Source organism: Gadus chalcogrammus, chromosome 16 (genome assembly GCF_026213295.1).
Source record: "Gadus chalcogrammus isolate NIFS_2021 chromosome 16, NIFS_Gcha_1.0, whole genome shotgun sequence".
Taxonomy (NCBI): domain Eukaryota; kingdom Metazoa; phylum Chordata; class Actinopteri; order Gadiformes; family Gadidae; genus Gadus; species Gadus chalcogrammus.
Genome location: NC_079427.1, coordinates 12,878,199 through 12,898,061, shown reverse-complemented (window position 1 = coordinate 12,898,061; position 19,863 = coordinate 12,878,199). Strand labels below are relative to the sequence as shown.

At 43.0% G+C, this 19,863-nt stretch overlaps 2 protein-coding genes across 4 annotated transcripts in view; one reads left to right on the top strand and one right to left on the bottom strand.

The window, feature by feature from the left end:
- The window catches only part of hip1 (huntingtin interacting protein 1), a 37,063-nt gene extending 22,398 nt beyond the window's left edge, over positions 1-14,665 (bottom strand). The window contains exons 1-2 of one of the 2 annotated variants that reach the window (XM_056610600.1): positions 14,347-14,665; positions 583-646 (exon numbers count right to left, since the gene is read on the bottom strand). In XM_056610600.1, the coding sequence (XP_056466575.1) occupies positions 583-646; positions 14,347-14,463 (181 nt within the window). In that variant the 5' untranslated portion in view covers positions 14,464-14,665. Of the gene's footprint in view, positions 1-582; positions 647-8,863; positions 10,121-14,346 lie in introns of those variants that run through there. The other variant, XM_056610602.1, reaches the window with a different exon arrangement.
- Positions 14,666-16,272: 1,607 nt separating this feature from the next.
- On the top strand, positions 16,273-19,772 carry bcl7bb (BAF chromatin remodeling complex subunit BCL7B b). 2 transcript variants are annotated; one of them, XM_056610904.1, is made up of 6 exons: positions 16,273-16,628; positions 17,346-17,421; positions 17,529-17,619; positions 18,048-18,209; positions 18,712-18,839; positions 18,957-19,772. In XM_056610904.1, exons 1-6 carry the CDS (start codon positions 16,516-16,518, stop codon positions 19,020-19,022), a joined length of 636 nt encoding a protein of 211 aa, XP_056466879.1. In that variant the 5' UTR covers positions 16,273-16,515; the 3' UTR covers positions 19,023-19,772. The 2 variants fall into 2 exon arrangements, with proteins under 2 accessions (XP_056466879.1, XP_056466880.1); XM_056610905.1 differs by having other exon boundaries at positions 16,275-16,628; positions 18,739-18,839; positions 18,957-19,743.
- Positions 19,773-19,863: the final 91 nt, after the last annotated feature.

The following is a 19,863-nucleotide window of genomic DNA, read 5'->3' as shown; positions in this document are numbered from 1 at the left end:
ACATCGTTCTGATTGGATGGACTGTGCTGCATCTCTAACCCTTCTCCATTTCAGGACTTGATGAGTTTTATAATGACCAATCCCAATCCCCTTTGATGAGGTATTTAGTTAGGTCATAATGTGTGTGTGTGTGTGTGTGTGTGTGTGTGTGTGTGTGTGTGTGTGTGTGTGTGTGTACATCTTGTACGTGCATGTGTGATGGTTTTAGAGCTTTCTTTTAATATCAATACACACACTCAATATCCCTCCCTCCCTCTCTCTCTCTCTCTCTCTCTCTCTCTCTCTCTCTCTCTCTCTCTCTCTCTCTCTCTCTCTCTCTCTCTCTCTCTCTCTCTCTCTCTCTCTCTCTCTCTCTCCCTCCCTCCCTCCCTCTCTGCAGCTAATGTCTGTTGTTTTACCCTCACACCATCTCAGAGCTGATTAACGCCTCCTTCACCGCTCTGGAATTAAGTTTAAACACACACGCTCTTTCCTGGCCAGTACACGATGAGTGTTCATCAGAGACAAACACACACTCACAATGACGTGAATACGACCACGCACACAACACACACACACACACGCACACAACAAAAAGGATATTCCGAGCATGCTTCTCTTTGACGGCGACCTCCTGTGTGTTGATGGCTTTATTGATGCTGACAGCCTGGAATAGAAAAGACAGGAGGCATATTAATACGACTAAAGAATTAGGAAAACGTTGTTGACACAAAAGCATTTCCCAGGAAACCTCACACATATCAGTCAGACGTGTTTGTTATGTTCTCTCTGCCCAGCCTATTTAAAGTGATCGTGCTTTCTTTGCACAAGTGAGTGCAAATAAAGAGCATCTTCTTCACAATATGTTGCATTCAATCCAACGACAGTGTTTGAATGCGTCAGCTGGCAGTATTAGGCAGTAGGGGCAGACTTTGTGTGGTGTAAAGGGGCATTGCTCCATGTATGCCCTTCCCCTTGCTCAGTAACCCTGCAACCTCCTGGCTCATAGGTCCCCCGGCAGCAAAGACGTGCACAGACACACACACTGTCATGGGATGCAGAGAGTGAGCAGTCAGATGGTTTCTAAGAACCTGATAGCAATTAACAGATGGTGACATGAACTTCACCCAACATCGAGACTTGGAAAAATTATAAATGCATGCGTTTCCTCATCCAACGTCTCAGCCTCCTAACCAATCAGGGTCAACCCTTCTAATGGGGGGAGGATAAGTTGGAGTGATCATTTTGGACCTGGGATGAGTGAGCCAGATTCAGAAGGGACCTGGAAACTTGGTATTCAAGACAGCAGTCTGGAAGAGGACTGGGCTCCTCCGCTGATTTGGCTCTGAGGTGTTTGACCAAATGCAAAACAGGTTGTAGTGAATGCCGCTCACACGAGAGATTGCACATTCACTCACACACATACATATGGACCTACACTAGCATATCGGCAAACAATGCACTTTCATAGAAGAGCTACAGAACATTGCTTGATATGAAATTACATGCTGTACAGTAGGGCTGGGCGCTTAGTCGAATTTTGATCGCGATTTCGATTTTAGCGTGAAACGATCACAAAATTAACATAATTGAGTTTTTGGTTTTTATTTGATTTTTTTTAAATATTTTATAGAAAGGGCAGAACAGCTGGATACATATCTGTATATAATTTTTTTGGAACATTTTCTTTTTAACCATTTTGTGTATTTTCTTAAGGTTTAATTTCAAAGTTCTCAGTTACTACGTTTTTTTTGGGAGAGACATGTTGAATATATACAACATCTTTTCAAACTGAAAAATAATCGTGATTTCAATATTGACCAAAATAATCGTGATGATCTTTCCCATAATCGAGCAGCCCCACTGTGCAGCTCATTGTCTAGCGGAAACCAAGGTTATTTCCTAATTGAGCCATGGTGTCCTGTGTGGCTGTGCTACATAAAGCATAATGCGAGGCTCCTAAGCATTCTGTTTGTGTGTGCATATTTAGCTCCTTAACCATGCCTTTTCAGTGGGCCTCATCAAATGTGATACAAAGGAGACCAAAGAGGGCCATAAAAGATACCCAAGTAAAGTCTACTCCTAAAATTAACAACAACCGCATTTTCTTCTGCAACTCCCTACAGAATTTGTGGAGTTTGTGGCGCACTGCTTAAAAAGTACTACTACTGTAGTCTAGTATTGCTTTCAGTAAACAGTAAAACACCATTAACTTGAGAGCCAAATCAGGACCTGCACTACCCTGCAGCTAACCACTGCCACCAGGAGAAATGGTTAGATAACTACAAATGGCAACAAGGCAAAAGACCGCACATCCCCCAGATGACCTGACTGGTGCAGGTTGAGGTCTTAAGATGACCGCGGCGCAGCCCGTCTCTTTTATACCGACCCACTTCCCCCAAACGTCCTGAGATGGCTCCAAGCAACCTGCCAACAATGTGAGACTAGACCCTAAATCACTGTGTAGTCACCACGTATACTGCCAGAGGAAGAGGAAGAGGAAGGAGATGTGGATACAGATATGTGTGGTGTTGTGGCAGTGGCGGGGAGAGACAGTGAGAGAGAGAGAGTGAGAGAGTAAGATATGGATTTTTTCGGTGACATTGTGAATTTTTTACATTTGAAATATAAGGATGAGAAGATACAAGCTTTAAAGTGTGAAGCTTTGTTTGAGTTTGGCATTGCATATTATCATACATTTGGATTCAGTGCTTGGTCAAATGTAAATTAATATCAGACAAGATATTGATTGGCGGGAATGTTGGTTGGTCTAAAGTCGTAGCCTCAATGCTAACTTTGCTCTGTTGCTATGGTTGCAAAAAGTTGTCTCTCCATTTGTTAATATTTTCTCCCAATCACTAGATAATGTAATATAAGGATTTAAAATAGTCAGACAAGTGTTCATTGTATAACTAATGGCCCTCATTTGGCCCGGCTCAACAATGTGATGAAGAGGATGGAGGAAGAAGCTGTTATAGCGAGGTAAAGGTTTAATCTTACATATTAAGTCGCTCCACATGCCACTGGAAGAATGCAGTCCTCCCACATACGCCCCGTGTCAATGGCTTTGGTTTTAATCACACCGGGCGCACAATAGAAGACCATTTCATGCCTAATAACGGAGGTGACGTCATTTATCCCAAGGAAAGGAAATTGGAAATAATGGAATGAAAATAGTGAGAGATTGCCATTTAACAATGGGTCCTCGAAGCCTCACATAATCACCATCAGTTCACCCTGCTGCCTGAGTAGGACTTCAGTAGGTCCATCAAAGCGGATCGAATTGTGTTATCAGGTTATACTTACACTGCTATAGGCTCCACAAACCATGATGTAATCCTTGGGGCATGTCTTTAGGTGGAGTACATCATAGCATGGCTAGCATCCCGAGGCACACACCCCAAAAATCCGAATGGATGTGGGAAAGGTTTCCAAGAAAATACAGAGAACGACACACTTTAGAAACTACCTAGTTCTGTCAAGCCGTCACAGCTGTTCCTCCCCCAGAGCAGAAGTAAAAACAGCAGAAGAAGACCAGGCATGTGAATGTTTTTGTGTCTCTGCATCGTGGTGTTTAATTGAAATCCTGTTGACAGGAAGGCATGACCAGAACATGTTTAAATGATGACTGGTGACATTAAACATGTATGGGGTGGACTTCATTTGGACAACAAGCAGGACACCTGTTCTAATTACATAGACGGGCACCATACCCGGGCCCCTGTCCTTTTTATACACGGTGTCACTCCAAATGCAAACATCCAACTTTTGTGTTATGAAGAGGTGAATGACCAAAAGGAGGTCTGAGCCAAGTAGCGACATGGTTCAAATGAAGGTTCTAATAAAGAAGATGATAATGAATGAATTTACTGTGTGGTACTGTACATGGTGGCATACACTCGGCTTCTCAGAGCATCCACCACAAATTCGCCCTGCTAGACGACGACGCCTACATTTCCAGTGATGTTCATGTTTCTGTCCCATGGTGCACGGGCGTTCACTTGGGTTTAAGGTGACGTGAGAAAACAGGTTCTCTTCAAACATATCGGACAAAACTGAGGAATGATGGACTCCGAGCGGGAGGCGGTTCCCACACAGGCACCCAATTAGCCCACAGTACAACTTTGTGCTTTGTGGGCCGGGGAAGGAGAGTGCCAGCTGCCCCAGGAGGACCCTTGGCTACGGACTGGGGCCGCTCACTGGCCTCCGTCACTGGCCCATTCGTTCCCTCCCCGACTGACTCCCACAGGGCCCAGCAGACAAGACTCCATGATGACCGCCTCTAGGAGGGGAGGGAGGTGAGAGCTCAGGGTCTCCAAGAAGTGGATGGGTTAATTCGAATGGAGCCTTGCGTCATTGCGCACGCACCAACACACAAAGATAAACGATGGCAACCGTCTCTACTCCTACCTGAAACATCGGGCCCCGATATTCAGCACTGAGTCAAGTGCTGAATAATATTCCATCTTGTTATTCAAAAACATAAACAGATTTACCCCCCTGACATAAGTCAGAGCTCACACACCAGCACCTTTGCTGTGTGCAGTAAACTCTCCAGGCTTGGCCCTCCTCTTTTCTAAGTGGCTTTTGCCAGACAGCCCCCGGGAGCTCGCCTGAGCTGGCCCCAGTACGCCCCACTTTGCTCTTCCACTAGAAAGCAGGACATTGATATGCTGACGGTGGCCCGACTGTGTCCACCACCACCAACAACACCACCACCACCACCACCACCAGCACCAGGGCGCAGCAGCATATCCTGACTGCTACATTAAAAACAGCCGCCCCCTCATCCCTGCTTGATTTCCCCCGACCGACCCCATGTCTTTCCAGTGGCCCTTCTGATGGACATACGTGGGAACGTGTGACTCATCATCCATCTCTCTATGAAATTGATTTCTAAAGATGTGATTCCCGATGACAGGTCAGGGGAGGGCTTCATGGAAATAGCACAGCACCATGACTAAAAACAGCAATAACAGTATCCGCAAAATATGAGGAGAGCTTTTAAAAAAGTATGTATACATATTATACCAGGTGAAGAGATGTGACCAAATCATGAAAGACCTGTGTCGTTCCATCGTTTCAGCTATACAGGAGTTTGTGGAGTGAAGCAGATCAAGAACGCGGGCAGGATAAATTAGGAAAGCCTTGGTCCCCTCTTGGGCTTCTGCTCCTGGTTTCAGCATGAAGGGACACAAAACCGGTATCCTTAAATGACCGCGATGACGGTTGTTCTAGAGCAGGAACCGGCGCGCTGTCGGGATACGACACCGGCACCATAATTAATCCATCCTCAGAATAAGGGGACGTGTGGAAGCTGAGCCTGGGGCTGCATTGTCTTTTATTTTGTCTGTTTTTTTTAATTGCACAATTTTGCATCTGACCGTGATGGAGAACGGAGATGCTTTATTTGTTAATTACCAGGAACACTGCATGCCGAGGCATCACACAGCACGGTGTATCTGGACGATGAAGGGAGACGGCAGGGAAGCAAGCAGAGGTGAAGGCCTCCGTGTAGATGGAGCCCATAAATCAAATGGCCTGGGTGCTTCATCTCAGACCTGTGTGGCTGCATTATACTGCCACAAGTCCTGCCCACCAACAGCGACGCAAGTAAACATACGTAGGAATGAAAACAGGAAACGTGTGTGCCTGCCTGAGAGTTGCTCTGGGGGGGGACTGTATGTCCTGGACGGGTTCGACCGACGCATGAAGCCCTGGAGGTGGAAGTATAGAAGGAGGAACTAGGGAATGGTAGGGGGTGGGGAAGGGACTGGGGTGGAGGCTCAAGGCACTCAGTCATGCTTCCTGTTGTGGCACACCCTGTTCTGCCCATTTCCTGCCCTCCTGAGAAGTGCCAGTCTGAGCACCACCACCCCCGCCATAACCCTTTCTTTGGTCATTCTATCTGGACTCTCTTTAAACACACACTCAATATCCCTCTCTCTCTCTCTCTCTCTCTCTCTCTCTCTCTCTCTCTCTCTCTCTCTCTCTCTCTCTCTCTCTCTCTCTCTCTCTCTCTCTCTCTCTCTCTCTCTCTCTCTCTCTCTCTCTCTCTCTCTCTCTCTCTCTCTCTCTCTCTCTCTCTCTCTCTCTCTCTCTCTCTCTCCTCCAGGTATGTTTAAACATAGATGTGGCAAACCAATAAATGCTGGCATTTCCCAGGTTGTAGGAGCACTGGCTATTTCGAAGCCCAACGTCGGCCAATTCAAAAGGTCAGGTTTGTGGACCGTGTTCTGTAGACGACCCACAAGCGACATTAGCACATCTGACGTGCATCCGCTCTTATTGAGCGATCACTCGACAGCCTTCTTGAAAACGAAATTCTGGCTGTCTGTAGGCACACAAAAATAATATTTTTCCATGTATACTAGATTGCACACATTTACAGAGGAAAGAGCCAAAGAAAGACAGAACCTGTTAATCTCGACAATCACAAACGTTGGTTTGTGTGCACACAGTGGTAAACTGCACCCGTCTAAAACGTATGTGTTGATACGTGAGAGGTTGATTGGCCTTTCTCTATTGCCTTCGGCGGAATACCACCGTGCCTCATTGCCTTGGTAACCAACATCCATCCTTTAGCACCCAACCATCATCACGAAAACTAAAAAGGTAGAAATACGTTACATAATGTACTCAGATGTCAAAGTGAATCTTGTTGACATCAGACTGTAACTGGGAGATGGGTTCCATTACATAGAGCTTCTTATTACCCTGTCGATAACACTGTGCTTCTGGTGATGCAGCAAAACCCTGTGGGATCAAGTTGTCCCCACTGAGACCATTAACAGCAACTAAAAAAACAATAAATATGGAGCATCCAGCCAGTCAGTGACCTTAGTGTAGTCGGACGGTCGGCTTTTGTTTCTCTGTGCAGGGGTGGAGGGCAGCAGGTGGCTCTGACACTCATACATTGGCAAGCACGAACACACACATTACACTGTGTGTCTCTGCGTGCACGTGTGTGTGTGTGTATTTGTGAGCATGTGTGTTTTATTCTAGTATGTTTGTGCGTGTGTCCCATGTGTGTGTGTGCAGCATCTACCCCGAGGGCGGGGCTGGAGCTTCATAAAACGTTTTGGACTCACACCCTGCAGGCTTTTACGAGTGGCTTCCCTGACAAGCGCCGCCTTCTGCCGCCACCTCATCCTCTCCGGTGCTCAATCTAGCGTCTGACAGCCGCGAGGCCTAGCGGAGAAACAGGGAGCTCCGAGCTCAACGCTACAAAAGGAGCGTCGGTGGGGCTGAACTGCTCACTTCAGGCCACACATCATTCAGCACTTTAAACACCGGCTTGAAACCCAGCAAGGTGAAAGGGGGTGGGTGAAGGTGCGCGTGTGTGTGTGAGCCTACTCAGAAACATGACTAGGCCGGCCGATTCACAGAAAAGGGTATCAGAGCAGAGCGGATGAAAAAATAAAAGTATGGACTTAAAAAGACCTGCACGATGTGGGTCACAATTTCCTGGATTTTACAAATTTCACGGGCAGGGGAATACTGATATCTGTGTTTTCACCCCTGGGCAATATTTTATTTTAAACCTTTCAGAGGCCTGTGTATCTGTCTGGATCAGAGCGTTGCATCTGTCTGCTGCACTGTGTTTTCATACCACGGTGCCTTCATGCATGCCAAATAACCAAAGCACAGCGCCTGGGAATGCAAGCAGGCAGACGGTTCCTTGCAGTTTGATAAACAGTCAAATCAGCTTCTGCGGTGAAGAACTTTTCTAATACCAACAAGTACTGCAACACAAACGAGATTTGTTCAAACAAAGAACTTAATCAGGCTATAACGCCTCCAAAAAATATATAAATACGGTATAACCGTTAATACTGAACAATTGGATTTCATTTTCTATTTGTACTGAATCCTTTCTGCCTTGAGCAGCAGAATAAGGACTGAAATAATTTCCAGCAATGAATAAAGTTATCTTAATCAGAAGTAAACCAGCCCAAGATTGATTGTGACCGTTTCTGCCCTTCAGTAGGCTTATTTGGTAGTTTCTAGAGACAAGTCTCTTGCTACCTTCCTGGGATAAGGATTATTCAGAAGGAAGACTGGTGGAGATGTTCTTATTAGCCCTCCCCCCCGCTGCGAGTTGTGCTAAAAGTATACACACTCATCCACGTTGGCCATGAAAGGCCAGTCTTGTTGCTTTGGCTCATGTGCACCTGCTCCATTACATGTTGGGCCAGGCTAACCTATATGTGCCTGTCCTCCCTGTTGGGCTATACTCACATAGATTAATAAAATAAAAAATAAAAATGCATAGATAACACAAAACACATGGACGTTTTTAGAGTAGTAAGGTACTTGTCATTATAGAACTATCCCTCTATTATAGAGCTATCCCTCATGTAATAACAAGGTGTAACAAATAAATTATTACAATGTAAAAATGGGAAATCATCAACCTATGCCCATTATCTGACCCAAGCATCGAATTTAAACACAGGGCCACTCGCAAGCTTAGGTCACCTGTGACGACAAAGAAATCACTCAAATTCCACTCTTGTCAATTTGGACTATTTTTCAGCTACATACGTTTTGAAACCGTTCATTGGCATTCCTGTCACATTCTAACTGTGTGTGCTTTGCCTACTGACGAAAGCCACATTTGCGTTGCACTGCAATAAAAGCTCAGTTAATAAAAAAAGATAGAGGTGAACCGGACCCTTTGCAATTCGGTTGATATATGACGAAACTTCCAAAAAACATTTACCATAGAGCAAGCTGACTTGTATTCAAAACAATCACACAATACATTAGTTTGCCATCCACACACCCGCTTACTAACACAGCTAACGCTGTGTTAGTTGCGCCGTGTACCCCGATGTTTCGCGTTCACAACAGAATAGAGTTTTCTTTCAGAAGCGCTTACCATTTTACTGAGATCCATGGTCGTCCCAACACGACTGCCCTGTGAGACTGGAGACGGAATTTGTTGGCTTTCTCTACAAAATAATTAGTAACGGGAAGCGACCTAAGCAAGTAAACAAACGCATTGGGAGCAAGGGGTGGAGAGGTGGGGTGGGCCGTTAGCTCAACATGTGTCCCGTTTTGGTATTAAATGTTCTGCAAATCCTTGCTTCCGTATCCCGTTGTAATGTTTTCCTCCCCAGTCCGGATTGTTCGCCTGACTATTTGAAGCGACCAGCTTCCGACCGCCTATCAGCGGAGCAGCAGGACTGTCTGGGAAACGACACAACCCCTCGTCGTTGCACAAATACGCGAGAGCAATCCCCAGTGATAATACTTGAACATTGCAATGCAATCCCAGTTAAGCGACAACGAAAAAAACAAAAACTATTAACCCTTCATAGCGGGATGCCCGAGGCAAGTTGACCACCTTTATTTTGCAAATAGCGCGCTCTCTTTTAGACAATGGCCCGGAGTCCGCAGAGAGGCATGGCTTACACCCCTAAACCCCCCACTGAACCCCTGCTACACTTCCTCTGGGATTGCTTTGTATTGCCCCGATAACCAAATAGTAGATCCTGAGACAATGTAACGTTGTGAAATAGCCGAATAACAATTCAACTATTTTGGCCAAAACGTGGCTATAACTATTTTACCAGATGTCGCCCATCCTTCTTTTTGCTTATTTGCGTTCCATTCCATGTTTTTGCTGACGCTTGGTCCAACGTTACTTACAATAAGTGCATTAAACAATGAATATAAAACCCCAAAAGTGCAAGGATAAATTCGAGTAAAAATAATTAATCAAATCAGCAGTTTACAATTATGTTCTAGTCCCACTTCATTTTAGAAGCAATTATTAGATCATCGTGAATAAAGTGCATGATTAGGCTTAGCTTGGTTGCATAAGAAGGTTAAAAATTAAAGTAGGCCTATCCACGATTTCCATCATGATTGGGACATATTTTGGTAGACAATGCCCCCGTCTGGTTTCTCAGAGTAGAGTCAAAGAGAGCCTGGTCACGTTACGTAGCCTACAAATAAACGATATCAATGATCTACAAAATCCTATTTAATCATTGACCAATATGCTTTAAATCTAAACTTCAAATAATCTAGTTCTAGGGTATTGGAAGGCCTATAAACTGTAACTAGTTATTTTGTCCTTCCTTAAGTACAAGTAACCTTTACTAATGTTTGGCATGAAACACAAATAAGAGAAAACGTTGCTTGAGCATGCCAAATCACTTATGACACATATAACAATGTCCAACCACAACATAGATACTAGCAGTATTGTAAACCATACATCAAAATGTTTGGTTAAAGAAGGTTTCTGCCAAATTAATGGACATCACCATTTATGGTATGTCAGTTATGAGTGGCGTTTCTTAATTTTCTATACCATTTCCCCCTCTGGAACACAAAATAAAATGGTCCGACTGTCTTTAGACAATGGTTTCTCTTTTCCACAACGCCTTTTCTCTTCCTGGTACGGTGTGGGGTTTTGGCCAATGGCAGCTCTGCAGAGAAAGCGTTTATCACATACAGTGGTCCTAGTCTGTTTCAGATTTTTTTCTACAGTAGCTTACTCATTTGTGATCGCACTGGCAGCTTCAATGCAATTTGATGTCCTAACAGAAAAACACTCCCTGTGCTCATACTGATTCAAACTATAAGAATGTGGGTGGTGATTTTCTGAAAGTTATAATTATGAAGTTACTTTGAACAAAAGTATTTTCATCATCCCTCATTTCTGTTCTTGGGTTAATAAAGTACATCATATACCAATACTTTCTAGTGATTAAGCAATCAATGGTGCTGTATCTAATATCTATTTGTTAAAATAACTATGCTTTTTCAAAATCTGCTATGAATCAATATGCTGTTTATTTGTAGAATAAACGTATTTCTGTATTTCCTTGAATCTTGAATTCTTTACTGCTATGCATAACAGCATCAATTTGCACCACTCTGGAATCAAGTCCACGTTGGAGCCAATTGTCTGTGGATACATTCCACTAATAATAAACTTCCTGTCTTTGTAACTAAGTTAAAATGGCCACCTTCACGAGGCACTATTGAATAGTATGAGGTATATCCGTCCATTTATTCGCATAACCAAACAAGTATAGGCGGATAGACCAAACGACTATGATGACTGCAAACCCCAAAAGTATATTACAGCTGAGCCAAACCACCAAGTTCACACTTTCTAAATAGTTTGAGTCCCTCTTGACCATGGCTGTATGTCAATCAAGCCGCATTGTTCAATGTCAACATCACAGTTATTGCCAGTGTGTTCCACTAACTGACCTGCCAGTCACGGCCAGGACTATTATACTACGAACGACCGGTGAACTGGGTCCACAATTCACCCCATTTCTGCTGCCTCAGTGCTTTCACCGGCCTCCCTCTGGCACTCGCATGCTCGCTTCTGTCAGTGTGTATTTGTGTGTGTGTTCGTCCCAATGACAAAGGTAACTACTCTAAAACGTATGGCATCTCAAAGAGGGTGAGAACAATGGGATTAAATTAGTGATAAAGAGGTAAGTGTGCAACCACATCAAGAAAATGGAGCTGAAAGATGAGACAAAGCTACGAGAGAGACTCAGGGGTCATGGGAACAATACTGCATTTGACTGGGAATCTGGAGGAAAGGAACAATGTTTGTCTCTGCCCTGCTGTGACCTTCCTGAGTGGAGCCCACGATCCATGGCTTTGCTCCGCCTCCCCAGCATTCCACTGCTGCCGGTGGGGCACCGCACTGTACAGTCGAGGCACCAGCACCAGTAGGAGAAGGATTACAGTTAATGACTTCATACATATCTTCTTTTATAGATCCCTCCCCGCACCAACATGCACATCAAACCACCAAAGGACGTAACGTGGTGCGAGTGTGAAGGAAGTAGTAATATTTGAAAAACTTGATTATGCAGAAAATAACGTTCTTCGGTGTCACCTAGTGTCCCAAACACTAGATTAAGCGGGGAACCACCCAGCTGCTCCTCAACTGGGTGGTTCCCCCCCTTCCCCCAGAACTCATCCACAGCTGCTTATTATGGTTTTTCGATTGGTTAAGAGATTACTACCATCACAGTCTTTCATTATGGTTGCCACTTGTGGGTCTCGAACAGCTCTCTGTCACTGCCTTCTGCAATCCAGGAAAGGAGCAGTAGACACTAGACAGATTGGGACATAACGGAGCCCTAAGCATATATGCCTATTTTAGATGCCTCTGTGTGTGCGCGTGTGTGTGTGTGTGTGTGTGTGTGTGTGTGTGTGTGTGTGTGTGTGTGTGTGTGTGTGTGTGTGTGTGTGTGTGTGTGTGTGTCTGTGTGTGTCTGTTGTTGACGGCATGTTACTGAAAGACTCAGAATTGGAAATAGAACTGAACATACAATCAAAACATTCCATGTCTACCAGAAAGAAAAAGAAGCATGTCAGAGATTCATTTAAATTCAAAATGAAAGGGGCGTCTTCTATTTAGGAGGCAAAAACATGTCATTAACAGCTGCGGGTTGTGTGTTACTTGCTACTCTGGTCTGTTATTTTATAAACTCATGGAAACTGACTGAAATAGTACTTCTATTAAGATACAGCAACTTTGCTAGTGACTGCATTAAACAGAGAGAGAGAGACACTGCTCGAATATAACTAAATATAGAGGAATAAATGTTTAATGCTCATGGTGAAAGATGAGGACTATATTGTGTCATACAGTGGTTTGCCTTGTTAGACTTTGGACGATTGAACAATCAAGCAAATAAAACCTTTACTACCACTCTACTACACCGTGACAACAAACTGTTGCTCCGTCAAATAAGTGAAACGAAAAGCCCACCAAAGTGCCAGACAGAGATAAGTCAGGAGCATATCATTTACTGCTGCCTACTAGGCAGCCATCAGTACGTACGAGCCCAATGCACAGTGGGCTTCATACGGTCGAGGTGAAAGCAAGTCAGTGCCACCAGCTTTAGAGCACAACGGTTCACATGAGATTATCTCTCTTCTTGATCCCTCTGAGGCAGAGAGCACACTCGTTGATTTCTGAATGCAGTCCCTGTCTGCTGTCCCAGTCCAACGTGGATGAGTGTGTGTATACAGTCCCTAGGAAAGAGGATTAACTAATTCATATCAGCAAAAAGTTGCCTGGATCACTAATACCTCAACCAAAAGGTCTTGCCAGAACTCGTTGAAACTCGTCTTACCGCCTATTATTTTAACCATGCAAGAAAATATTAGCTAGAATTGATTATCAAATGCATTATTAACTTCACTTCAGTCCAATAAGTTCTATGACTTTGGTAATAAGAAACATTTTAAAGTCTAATCAGAACCAAGCCTTATTCCTTCTGATTATCAACCAAGAGCGGCCAAAGTACAGCTATACATTTTCAAATACAGAAAGTGGAGGAGTAAACTGAATTGCTGCTGTGTCTGCTATTGACGCTGTAAACCTGGCTGTCCAGCAGATACTGGCCATGACCTATAGTGACCAGTTTGTCCCAGTACACATAAACCCGTGAATGGATCCCTTACAGCCTTTAATCCATGTTGCAACTGTCATGTTTGGGGGTAAGACGTGTGTGTATACATAACCAATCCGAAGATAGCCCAAAGGCCAACATCTTTAAGTCAACACTTAGCCAAGGTGAATGTAGCAGCAAATGAATGTGGTATTTAATAGAGGAATGCTTGTGGAAGACCTAACTTCCAGCCCAAAATGTTGCTAGGTTTGAATCATTTGACCTACTTCTTCAGCTTCCATTGCCTGTCCTGGGAGGGGAGGGGAGGGGAGCCCACGAAACAGACATGCAGCGAGAAGGGTCCAGAGCACAATGGCAGTCTACATGCAAACTGGCATAGTTCTAGGCTCAAACGGTGGATTTAAAACGCTTTTGATTAATTTTGATTGAGTGCTATAATACTAACTACACATATAAAGGATAATAATAAACAGGGACCATTCATTTACTTTCCGCCCCGCCGTCTGTCCCAATGCAGGATGTATTGCTAGGACTTCGACAAAGTGTAACCAATCAAAACATTGATCATGGTAGTCATCATGGTATCCCTGTAGTGCAGCTAAAAGCTTTTGGCAACAGATTGTCACACAGAGCTTCCTTCAATATTTTGTTGTCGGGATTACAGTTGACAGGGAAACAGCCCAGTTATCTCAATGCAAAAGGCCCACAACAGCCTTGATTATCTTCCTTAGACGCAATATCCAAGAGCATAATAACTAATATTTCGGGACGTTAACGTTTTTAGTAGGCTACGACGGCACGTATCCCACCTGTTATGCATGCTGAACTTGATTGCCTTTATAACCGTTTAAATTAACAAAACCACAGGGTGCAATAACGGCGACGAGATCGACGATAACAGACGCTATGCAAACATTGCCTTAACGTGTTAGGTGTGAGTGTACGTTGGGCATACCTGGCCTCGCTCAAAGTTCTCCTTCTCAAGTTCCAGGCTGTTCGCGCCGCCGCTGCGTCGGATCACTTTGGGAATAGCGTTCGGTACTTGCTGCATAGAGTTTTTCACTCGATCCATTGTTGTCTGGTGTGAAATAACAAAAATGCAAGAAATGTCTCAATCAATCAACTGTTTAAACTACATTTTAATGCGCGCTGTCAGCTAGCTCAGATTGTTTCATATGTCCACGAAATCTGGCCTCTGCCCAACGCCCCAGTCATGTCACTCACTATCTTGAAGCTATCTCTACCCGTCCGTGATTTGTTAAGTTATCCTAAAGCAGAACCATCCCAGGAAGAGCTGTTTTCAGAATAATGTACCCTCTCGGCACTAGTCAACGACATTCTCCCGGAAACAACTGCAAAAAAACAATTACGCAAACTGGGGACTTTTACTTTGAAAGGTGAATGTCTGGCAGCTCCCAAACAGATGGTATGAAAGTCAGCTTTATAGCGCTCCACCAGATTTGATCCACCTTTGAATGAACACGTGTAGCATTTATTATTTTCTTCTTTTTTTCAGAAAATGACCAACAACACAGCTTGTATCCACTCCAGCTACTGTCCTCAATATGCATCTTACAGATACAATTGCGCGCCGTTATTAGGCTATTTACAAGCTGCAGGGCGCTGATTCTACTACGGCTCATAGTAACTGTTACAAACTCCTCCCCATTGCTGTCAGCAACTGGTTGGAATTCCAGCATTACCTATCCAGCTGAACTAATTCTATTTTTTCGAATTTCCAAGAGTAAAACAATATTGAATAAACACATAGCCTACATAAAACATTAATACATTTGAATGTAAGCAGTAGTTGAATATAACCCCCCCCAAACACACACACACACGCACACACACACACACACACACACACACACACACACACACACACACACACACACACACACACACACACACACACACACACACACACACACACACACACACACACACACACACACACACACACACACACACACGCACACGCACACAAACACACACACCAAACGAATGCATTGGAAACATTTGGCTCGTTGTCTGAACATAATAAATAATAATGAACGTGTCCAGTTCATAGTGAATTAGAATTGTTCTACGGTGTAGGTACATTAGAGTGAAACGCCTAGACTTTAAAGGAACATTGCCGTGGATCTGGTGGTGATGAAATGAATAGAACCACATGTGTTCATTGTTCAATTTATATTCCCGACTTAATTCTGACGGAGGATAAGGTAGGGAAGTTTGTTTCCTTACATTTGACTATGTTTGTGTACCATTTGAGGTAATAACTCATTATTCCACTTCCCCTTGATAGCGGCCCCTGATCTCCCAGCAGAAAGAGTCAACGTGGGGTTGGTCCCAGCTTACATGACATCTATGGTCCAAGCTCTCTCAACGAGAGGCCTCCCATAAAATAAATGAGAACCAATCATCCTGCACAAATTGAAGATGCGTAGGCCTCTTATACTTCAGGGGGATTCAGTCAACGCGATCATCTTAAAGGATCATCACGTAATAATGTAAAATAAAATTAACAGCTTACGTATTTACAATTTATTTCATTAATCAAACCTTAACCGTCGATTTCTGACTCGATGATACCCCCATCTGGTGGAATAAAGAATAAGCATCCACCGCATTGTCTCCTTCTGACGTTCAAGAATTTCCTACCAATTGCAAAGAATACACATTAAATGAAAAACGTATATATTCTTATACGGATATGGGTTTTATTTGGGACAACAAGGAAGGGAATCTCCTAATACCAAGAATAAAATGGGACGCAGCTGTTATGCACATGTCTTGGCCTAGAATCCAAAAACGTAATATGCAAATACGCCTCCTTGCGTCAGATAGTGAGTGTAGAGTTATTTTTGCCATACTGCATGCATGGCAGCCAAAACCAACCGCTCACGAAATAAGAATGCTACTTCTTAAAGACCGATATCATTAGGCGACAAAATTGGAATCCCACTGTCAAGTAAAATGAGTAAGCTGTCCAGTTCATATATACAATATCTATAAACAGGTGAGGAGCAGAGAATGCAGATCCACCATTAAACCTCGCGAGATTAGCAATGTAACGGAGGAATAGGGGTTGGTTTGAAGTTTTAGGACGCATCTGTTGATGAATCATAACAGCACTAAAATGTCTGGAAGATCGGGCCGGGCAGAGACACGAAGTCGTGCCAAAGATGACATTAAAAAGGTTTTGGCGGCTATTGAGAAAGTCCGCAAATGGTATGTATGCTTATAAGATACATACGTATGCAGAAAACACATTTGTAACCCTGTAATGTAGCGCATTTTGGTGTACAACGAAACGAGGTTATGGCGTTAGCTGAGCAACTTTCCACGACGGTGTCTTACTTTTAGTCTTACTGCAAATGAATGCAACATACCAAATTAGTTAGCACCTATCGAGGCTATATTCGTGCTTCAAGGTAACAATATATTCAACTTCGATAAGAAATATATCAACGAGTTATCCTGCTGGCTGCAACCGATCAACCCTCGATGCATATTGCATATTCAAATGAGTGTTTGATTGATGGGATGGGAGTGACATGCTTCAATGTCTTTGTAGTTGTGTCGATGCACTATTCCGACGTCTCTAGGGTACAATGGATATTGTCTGGATGGTTTTGTCACCTGTAGCTCACTGTACAGCTGCACGGAAGATCATTCAGAAATGTCCATTTTACAAATGTTCACCCACCTTGCAAAAAACCTAGCGAAACATCTTGATATGTGACACTCGAGGATTTCATTTAACTCATTGACAACTGTGTCCCAGGCCAAACCTTTTTTCTCACCGTTTGTGCACCTGTGTGACACATCTTCTCAAATCTGATGTTTTGCTCATGGACGTTTCTCACATACGTTGGACATTTCTTTACCTATAACTAAGGTATAGAATGGTATAATTTGGTACCATTGTATTTTTCATGTCAACAGGGAGAAGAAGTGGGTAACAGTTGGGGACACGTCTTTACGTATATTCAAGTGGGTTCCAGTAACAGAAACTAAACAGGTGAGGGGGATTCCGCCATGTTGAACATTAGTTATGCTTATATTCGGCAGTGGGCCATCATTTTTTCCTTCTATGCCATATTTGTTTCTTTTGTCGTTTCTCTTTAGATATATCGAACCAAATCCACAGGTGGAACGGTGCGGGGCCTAAAGGATGTGGCCTTAGAAAACACCTCAAACTCCCTACTGGATCTCAATGGTGAGTAGACCACACAAGTCTTATGTTCAGGTTCATGTTCACTTCTCATAGCAGTCTCTAAGTCTCATGTCATCTATCTCAATAACAACGATACAAAGACGAAGATATAATAATTAAGAGCAGAGCAGTGATACGTGTTCAGGCGGCAGGATTAGTTTTTGCCGAGTATACAAATAGCCTAGCCTTTTGATCCTCATTAAATGGTAAGCCCAGTAAAATGATCACTGTTTGTTTTACAGAGCAGGCTTGGTAGGCTACCTTTTAACAGGTAGGCTGCAGAGTTTGGGATCTTAACCCAGAACCGTAAGGTTAGGAGGATACTGTCATAACCCACAGGGTATTCTATTGGGATAAGAAGAAAGAAACTTTGAAAGATGACTGCATTGTTTCACTTTTTTGCTTATGGCTTTTTTTGTCATGTAATCCAGATGAGAACAGCAACCAAAGCTTTCTGTCAGACGTCGTCTACCAGCCCAAGATGGACAACAGCAGCAGCAACTCCAGCTCACAGCACCTTAGTCCTCCCCACCCATCCAGCCTCCGCACAGACGACGCTCCACCCCCCATGCTGGGCCAGGAGAGTGTGGATGGTACGTAGGCGGGCTCATCATGGTTCCTGTGATGCTTGTTTGGTCTGACCTGTCACCTGATATGTGTTATTACCAGGCTACATAGTACACCAGAGTGGAATTACCAAACTGTTTAGTGACAAAATCATGGGACCTATTAGTCAGTTGTAATTATTTCTGACAGGATTGTAAACATACAAAATGTCAGTTAATTACAAATTATTTACATTTTTGTATTGTTAATATATGAAGAAATTAATGAATTTAGGCAAATAATGCATAAAATAATAGTAAACATCATTATAATCAGCAGATATCAGTAAATGCGTTAAAGGTGAATGTAACCGCCTAGACTTTGGAGATTAAAACCGTGGCTGAAGATGGCCTCTTAGAACATCACATGGAAGTTGTGAGATAGCAAGTTACTGTACCATATTCTACATACATGTCCCCAGTTGCAGTCCTTTGCATTCTAAATACTTACGTTATAAGGAAAGAATCAACTGATTTACAGTATAGACAGTATCTCCTTTTCTTTCCTTGAACACAGAGTCAAGCCTCCCAGGCCAGGAAGGGGCAGACGAACCTCCTACGCTGATCAAGGAAGAACTTTCCTCAGGCACAGCCCAGCGTGGGGCTTCGGGCACACAGGTTGACTGCCATATTCCAAACTTGAATAAAAAGATAAAAGTCAGACTTTTATTTTTCACAACATTTGGGAATAAACGTCTAACTTGTCTTAAACACCAAAATTGTTTCTTTCAACAGGAAGAAACCGATGGAGCACCTCCGTTAAAGAAAGTTTGCGCGGGAGAAAATGTTGTGCTGAGATAATGCACTATTTTTCATCTTTTGTAGCAAAGTACATAGGTCTCAGTTACTTGGATTATTTGGCAAATTATAATAGATTATATAAAGTATCAAAAGCATTCAAAGCCTTTTTAATGCATTTATACAGATTTATTGCCCTCACATTTACGACACGCAAGAAAAATGTATCCTACACTTTGGAATAATCTGCTTTCTTATAAAATCTTCATATTTATGTATGCACCGGTGAAGGAAGAATGTTTTAAAATCTGTTTTAAATCCAATTTATACTTGAGGGCGATTTAATGGTAAATGTTACACAAATTGATATACCACAAAAGCTTTCATTGAAAATTTGCCAACAAATGTCCATTCAAGATCACTTAACAGTTTTAAATGGTGTAATGTTATTGTAGAGGAATGTATGATGGTGTTCTGGTCATCACCGTTTTAATAATTATGAAACAAATAATAGTGTCTGCATTATTGTGTTTGCTTTTGAGCCTTGAGATTAATTTTGTACTGCTTTTACTGGATTCATACAATCATACATTAAGCCCATTTTACAACCAGAAGTACAATTGGTTAATTAAAACACGTTGAATACAGCATGTATATTTGAACTATATTCTATAAACCTACATTTTGAGTGTAATTTGCAAATGTTTCTTGTGAAAACTTCTCAAAGCCATAATAAATTGTCATTTGTCACATTTAAAGTTCTTGGGTTGTTCAACTATAAAGGCAAACCACCAGTTAATCTGTATCATCACGGTTCTATATGGGTCTACCACGGACTGGGACATGTTTGACCGCCAATTTCGAGACCATTCCCTTTGAGGACGCCCTGAACGGCACGACTTTC

Coding starts and splice junctions, on each gene's coding strand:
- bcl7bb (XM_056610904.1), top strand. CDS start 16,516: ATGAATCATAACAGCACTAAAATGTCTGGAAGATCGGGCCGGGCAGAG. Junction 17,422..17,528: donor CAGTAACAGAAACTAAACAG/GTGAGGGGGATT, acceptor GTTTCTCTTTAG/ATATATCGAACCAAATCCAC. Junction 18,210..18,711: donor GGGCCAGGAGAGTGTGGATG/GTACGTAGGCGG, acceptor CAGTATAGACAG/TATCTCCTTTTCTTTCCTTG.